General features: G+C 44.7%; 2 protein-coding genes across 2 annotated transcripts; one reads left to right on the top strand and one right to left on the bottom strand.

Annotated features, from left to right (window-relative positions):
* Positions 1-3,091: 3,091 nt before the first annotated feature.
* LOC135496523 (uncharacterized protein K02A2.6-like) lies at positions 3,092-4,141 on the top strand. The gene has a single exon (XM_064785884.1). The coding sequence runs from the start codon at positions 3,092-3,094 to the stop codon at positions 4,139-4,141; it is 1,050 nt and encodes a 349-aa protein (XP_064641954.1).
* Positions 4,142-4,821: 680 nt separating this feature from the next.
* LOC135496522 (putative nuclease HARBI1) lies at positions 4,822-5,736 on the bottom strand. Its single transcript, XM_064785883.1, has one exon. The coding sequence runs from the start codon at positions 5,734-5,736 to the stop codon at positions 4,822-4,824; it is 915 nt and encodes a 304-aa protein (XP_064641953.1).
* Between the last annotated feature and the right edge of the window lie 1,764 nt (positions 5,737-7,500).

Genomic DNA, 7,500 nt, shown 5'->3' with positions numbered 1-7,500 from the left:
CAGACTTTGAGTAATCTCTGCCGAATCTGCAGTCTGGGAAAACCCGCTGTGGCTGATTCATTACTATACTGTGCACTGAAGTGTATACTGCTGTACATTGTACATTTCCCTGTGTTGGTGCCTACCAACTATACTTTTCGTCAAGGATGACCCTGTTCCTGCTGTGGCGGTCGTAGGGCCCGTTCAACGAGCAATCCCTGGGGTAAAACCTCCACAAGCCCCTGACCTAGGTGCAACGGGAATACCATGCATGGCAGAGAATTGGAAGCTGTTCAAACAGAAATGGACTAACTATGTAATACTGTCAAAACTTGCGGAACAGGACAGGGCCTACCAAGTTGCTCTACTCCTTAACATTTTAGGAGATGAAGGCCTGAAAATCTATAACGGTTTTCAGTTTGCAACGCCTGAGGACGAGAGGACGAATCGGGAAATCTTGGAGAAGTTCGACACTTACGCGATAGGCGAAGTAAATGAGACCTATGAACGGCAATCAGGACACTAATAAAAACTTGTAATTACCATGCTGATAGCCTGGACTCTATTTTACGCGACCGTGTGGTATCAGGCATCCGCGACCAAGACACGCAAAAACTCCTATTGCGTGAGTCCAGACTAACTTTAGAAAAATGCATAAATATCTGCAAAGCCGCTGAAAATGCCACAGTTCAGGGCAAAGCACTGCGAAATGAAACCGATTCATATGTGAAAGGTGTGAAAGGCACCCGCAGGCCTAAAACTTTTCCGGACTCTAAGTCTAAGGCTAATGATAAAGCTAGTGGGCGGTCGCAACCACATGGTGACCGCAAGGACTCGCATTACAAGAAAAAGTCTAGTGGCAGCAGTGCAAGCGTAGAAACTAAAGAGTGCAAGTACTGTGGGAGAACACACTTAATGCTGAAAGAAAAGTGTCCAGCCTGGGGCAAAACCTGCGAAAACTGCGCGGGTAGGAACCATTTTGCAGCGAAATGCAAAAAGCCAAAAGTGAAACGAGTTACTCAGGACGCCGGATCCTCATCTGATGACGACTTCTTTCTACAAGGTGTCACGTCGAAACGGAAGGAAAAACGTACGCTTACGGCGAAAATGGCAGTAAACGGCTGTCATTTACACTTTCAACTCGATACGGGTGCAGAGGTGAATACTCTGTGCCAGAGATTCGTTAAAAAGGAACAGGTTAGAGTTACGTCGAGGAATCTCATCATGTGGAACGGCACAAATGTGAAACCGGTAGGGGAGGCGCTCCTACCCCTACGCAATATTCGTACTGGAGAGGTGCAACATGTGAATTTTGTGGTTGTGCCAAATAATCTCTCATGCTTACTGGGCCTGAGTACTATTCAGAAAATGGGATTGATCACTGTTAACAATGACCGTTTTCTAGCGCAAGTAAGTTCTGCATCAAAGCTTGGTGACCTTGGGGAAACGCACCTCAGGGTAAATCCCGAAGTGAAACCGCGAGCTTTACCTTGCAAATATGTGCCGATAGCGCTAAACACTGGCGTCAAAGAAGAATTAGACAGACTTGTAGAACTTGGTGCCATGACCGCTGTGTCAGAACCAACGGAATGGGTGAGCCAAATGGCCGTTGTCAAAAAGTCTAATGGCAAGCTAAGAATCTGTATCGATCCCCAACCACTGAATGAAGCCCTCATGAGAAAACATTATAAACTCCCAACACTAGATGATATTTTGCCTATGCTAAACAGGGCAAAAGTGTTTAGTAAACTTGACGTGAAAAACGCATTCTGGCACGTGAGGTTAGATCATGAATCAAGTCTCCTCACTACGATGATCACTCCGTTTGGTCGTTATCGCTGGCTTCGTTTGCCATTCGGTCTTAAAGTCAGTAGTGAAATATTTCAGCGTAAGCTAGCAGAAGCGCTGAGTGGTTTGGATGGTGTTTTCACAATTGCGGACGATATCACCGTATCGGGTTGTGGAGCATCAAGATGAAGCTCTAAAGGACAACGATCGGAAACTGCAGAGACTCTATGCACGCTGTGATGAGCGACACATTGTGCTAAACGATGATAAGAAGGAAGTTGGTAAAACTGAGACCCAATTTCATGGACATCGCTTCACTGACGAAGGTGTAAAACCTGATGAACAGAAAATAGAGGCAATAACGAAAATGCCTGCCCCTACTGATATCGCTGGCGTGAAACGGTTGTGCGGCATGATACAGTACATGTCTCGTTTCTTACCAAATCTCGCCAATGATTTGGGACCAATTCGTGCACTTACTAGAAAGGGAGCCGAATGGAGTTGGTCTACTGCCTGTAAACAAGCGTTTCAAACTGTCAACAAAAAGCTAACCGAGGCTCCTGTGCTAGCCTATTTTGACTCGAGTAAAGAAAAAAAACTTCAAACTGATAGCAGTAAGGATGGGATGGGAGCAGTTTTGATGCAAGAGGGACGCCCAGTAGAATATGCATCACGTTCCCTCTCTAATGCGCAGCGATCTTGGGCTCAAATTGAAAAGGAACTGTTGTCGGTATGTTTTGGTTTAGAGCGCTTCGACCAGTACACATATGGGACAAAAGTAATTGTGGAAAATGACCACAAGCCTTTAGCGTCAATCCTGAGGAAACCACTGAGCCAAGCGCCAAAACGGCTCCAGTCATTACTTATGCGCCTGCATCGCTATGACGTTGACTTTCAATTTCTGAAGGGATCTGAACTCGTCATAGCAGATACCCTTAGTCGAGCATTCCTTGAAACCCTGGATGAGAGACCAAGAGTCATGAACATTGACTTCTTTCCAAACATTTCAGATGCCGGACTAGAAGAAGTTCGTGACGTCACTGCACGTGATCCTACTACGAAAACTCTCATGTGTCTCATTCAGAATGGCTGGCCAGACACTAAACAAGACACTCCGATAGAGGCTAAGCCATATTTTGACTTTAGAGACTCTCTTAGCTGTGAAAGTGGAATCATACTCAAGGGAGAAGCTATCCTTATCCCCAGTGACCTACGTGGCGATATAAAGCAGCGTTTGCATTCCGCTCACCTGGGACTGAACAGTATGCTCTGACGCGCTCGATGTCTCGTGTTTTGGCCAGAACTTGCGCAAGATATTAAGCAAATGGTCGATACATGTGAGCCGTGCCAAGAGCTTAGGGCCCGTAGCCCTAAGGAACCACTGATCCCTCAGGATGATGGTCAAAGACCTTGGGACAAAGTGGGAGCAGACATTTTTGAGATTTCTGGTCGCCAGTACTTAGTTACTGTGGATTTCTTCTCCAACTTCATCGAGGTTGACTTCTTGCCAACAATCACTAGCTCTCAAGTGATAAATGTGCTTAAGAAACACTTTGCTAGATATGGCATCCCGCGTATATTCCAAAGTGACCCCGGATCTCAACTGACATCTAGTGAATTCCGAAAATTCATGAAGGACTGGGGAATCATTCATATCGAGTCGTCCCCAGGACATCATTCTGCTAACGGTCGAGCAGAAGCCTCTGTAAAGATCGCAAAGCAACTTTTGATAAAGGCGCGGAAAACAAGAACTGATCCAAACATTGCCTTGCTAGAACTTAGGAACACTCCTACAGAGGACACAGGACAAAGTCCTACTGAAATGCTCCTCGGACACAAAACTAGGTCAGTCATCCCATATATGGAAAAGGGCGACATTGAAGTGTCAAAGGGTAGAGAAATGCGCAAAAGTGCTATGAAACGAAGTCATGATAAGAAGGCATGCGCACTACCAAAGCTGTCAGTGGGACAGAGTGTTTATTTTGAGAAGAAGGAAAAGGAAAGGTGGATCCTTGGAAAAGTAGTTCAAATACTTGGCAATCGCACGTACTTGATAGAAAGTCGTGCTGGGGGAGTATACCGTCGCAACCGGTCTCAAATGCGACACACTTCTGTACCTTTTGTGCGCGAACCACCATTCCTGTTTCCTCCTCCGCCTGTATCAGGATCTGGAAATCCTACTGGCAACGCTGATCATTCTGTTGAAAGTGCGCCAACAATTCAACCTTCTCATTGTTCTAATGAGACAGGCGCAACGGATTCAAATTCTGATGAGAGTACATCTGGTGCGGTTCAGCCCACTGATGCGCCAACAAGACGCAGTTCAAGAGTGAGCAAGCCGCCAAAATACCTAGCAGATTATGTTCCAAAGTGATGTTTTGTTTGATTTTTGATCAGTGAAAATGAGTGAAACTACTGTAGTAGATTTAGGTTATATCCTGCGATGTGTATTGTAATTGACTGGGTAAAGATGGACAATATTCAATTTACATGTTCTGCATTCATACTATATTCATGGAGGCATTTTGTGGACTTTTCAAAGGAAGATTCCTTATAGACCATGTTCACTAAGTCAGTGATATTTAGCATTTGTGAGTTTGAAATTTGTAGTTTAGTGGGTTAGACTCTACCAAATAGTTAAGACATCAGTCTTGTCAGCTTAAGTCCGATTACTGAGATTTTGAGTTCTAAGTTCGAGCATTGGGTGATTAATAGTTCTGCGAAAGTGATTGTTCTCATATAAACTCTTTTCTTAAGTCAGTGTATCCGTTTGAATAATTGTTTTAGTTGAACCTTCTCTGTACTGATATGTGTACTATCTAAAAAAGGGAGGATGTTGCGTGATGCTATTATACAGTTATCAATATTTGTTTCTGTCTTCGGTTGAAGTGTGAGACACCCGGTCGTTCTGGAATTAGTGTTGTTGTTGTGGTTGTAACAGCATGGTTGCTCAGCAAGAATAAATTAGTAGTCTTCCTCCGATATAAGTCTCTGTTCTATTGCTACTGGCCCTGCCCAACGAAACAGAATGAATGTCAACGTGATGTGATCTTATCAACGTCTTCCCTCTTTTAGGTGGTGCACCTCCGCCAGACCAACCGACTCAGTTATCACAGAAGATGTGTACCGCAACTGACCATGGAGGCAATGGAATCTCTTTTTCCACTGCCCAATCCCCCTCTCAACTAAGCTTCGTGTGCGTTTATGTGCTCGGTTGTAGCGTTGCTCAGGCACGGTATTTGGGTTTAGGAAAGGGGTCATTAACCATGAACGTACGGGGTAGCCGCTGTCCCCCAAAAGAACCTCGTTACCTCTTCGCTCTTCCATCAGTTCGGCCAATCTACTCTCACGTAGGGTCACAGAGTCATGTGTACTCCCTGGCCACTTCGCAACAATGTTGATGAACCTCGCCCTCGAATCCAGGACAACCTGCGTGTTGATCGAATAGTAGTGCTTCCTATTTATGTACCACCACTCGTGGTCAGATGGTCCCAGTATCCAAATGTGAGTCCCATCTACACATCCAACCACAGCTGGGAAATGGGCAATATCGTAAAATTCATTCACAATATTTCCCATCTCTTGTTGTGATGGGAAGCAAATCACCCGGCCCATCAACGATAGCAGCGCCGCAGTGACCTGCCACAACACCCGGCACATTGTAGGCTGTGAGATTTGGACCGTATCTCCAGCAACCTGTTGAAACGAACCAGAAGCGAGTAAACGCAAGGCAACAAGCAGCTTCAGTTCGCATGGCAATGCATGAGTTCTGTTAGTATCCGACTCCAAGTTTTCCCTGATAACGTTGGCAAGGTCTAAAATAGTACCACGATCAAACCGATATCTTTGATAAAGTTCAAGATCATTGTAAGTATCCAATGGATGCAGTCTGTCCCGAAATACACGTTCCCGCCTCATAGCCCGTCGCCGATTTATGTCCACTTGCGCCAACAGCATTAACGCAGCCATTTCGAAGTAGCTTCCTTTACGAAATGATTAAAATTTGTGTTCTATTAGCCAACACACTTAGACTTATGACACTCTGACAGGTATCTTAGATTTAGGGGTGGATTTGAGTAGGATACTTTAGGAAAGTAGCTTGGAGAATTCCACTTAGGTATAGTACTTAACTTAGTTACATACTTAGGCACCATACTTTGACTTAAAGGGAACTGCCCGGGAAAAAAAGGGGAGTTTTGCACGGCCCGATCAAAACCTTAGGCGGGAATAAGGTTTCATTGATAAATATAAGGAGTTTCAAGGCCCCCAAATCACTTGTAAGGTTCAATAGATACTGGCCTTTCATTGGTTTACCGTTTGCGTATCATTTACATACTCTCATTTTGAAAAATATGACAATATTTACGATCACGTTATTGATTTTTGCAACATTTTCGGTAACGCGCCCCTTGCGGATCTGTAAGGTACCATTCGGATGCTTGAAAAATGCCTCGTCTCGTCGATTCGCTCGCGGATAAACGCATCAGGTTGACTGCAGCAACTTTTAATTGTTGGAGACAGAGAAGGAAGGAATATGATTATCAGTTTGATGAAAACTTTGCAAAGTTTCTTCTTGGGACTCGAAATCCACAATACGATTCTCTCCATTTTCCATTTTCTCCTCTCTCCAACTCACTACTATCGCTATTGGCTGCGTAACATACACTAACATTCTTTCGCTATCATTGCTAACTTCATTTACTAGAACACTGGCCTCTTTGTAGCCGATTATATGCAAATGAGATGCCGTATATGGAAGCCATGACGTCACTAAGCAGTTCTTATTTCTGCTACGGGTGGCGCTGTTGCTTGCTTCTGGAGGCGCTATTCAACCTCTTTAAGTAGCTTGATAAATACGGGCCGTCATTCTTAAATCCTGTCTTATTCTGCAGACGGTACATTAAATACGTTACTTCCACAGAAGCCCCACTTCATGAAGGGTTGGGTGGGCCTAGGACCAAAAGCAAAGATAAGAATACAAGTACCAAAGTACAAGTACCGAAGTCAGACAGTAAATTTCGGGAACTCTGGAGCTTACGATGTACCGAGGCATTGGAAGCGCTACAAGTATGTCTCGCCCCTCTGGGTTCTCCAAGATTTGGAGGTCCGTCGCATGCCAAATCGTCGGACGGGTATTGCATGTATGATGTACACTAATATATGTCTAACCCTAAATCTAACCCTTACCCTAACCCTAACCCTAACCCCTAACCCGGCAATCTGATTGGCTCCGACGATTTGGCACTGGACACTAGTGTTGACTTGCCTTTTATTGTGGAGACCAATGCAAGTTTTTTTGCATTGGGGGCAGTGTTGTCACAAATCCAGGATGGACACACAGTCATCATTGCATATGCTAGCAGAGGGTAGAGACCAACCGAAAGGAATTATAGCTCGATGAAACTTGAGCTGTTGGCCCTCAAATGGGTAGTAACCGAAAAATGCCGGAAATATTTGCTAAGTTAAAACTAAATGCGATGGACAGCGCAGCTAGCCATATTTAATTTTGATATTAAATATCGGAGTGGCAAGAAAAATTGGGCTGCAGGTACTTTGTCTCGGACGCATTAAAGCCCAGAGTTGACTCTGAAGTAATGTCCTCCAAGGAGCCAAGTGAAATGGTGCTGAGCACCGGGATACCAGATGAAGTGAAGATAACCTTTCAGGAATCATGCTGGCTGGTGTCAGCCGAGTCACTGGACATCAACTTGGCCCCACAGCAGACCATAGGGC

Source organism: Lineus longissimus, chromosome 12 (assembly GCF_910592395.1).
Source record: "Lineus longissimus chromosome 12, tnLinLong1.2, whole genome shotgun sequence".
Lineage (NCBI taxonomy): Eukaryota > Metazoa > Nemertea > Pilidiophora > Heteronemertea > Lineidae > Lineus > Lineus longissimus.
The sequence above is the reverse complement of the archived record's forward strand: the minus strand, read 5'-3'. Positions and strand labels throughout refer to the sequence as shown.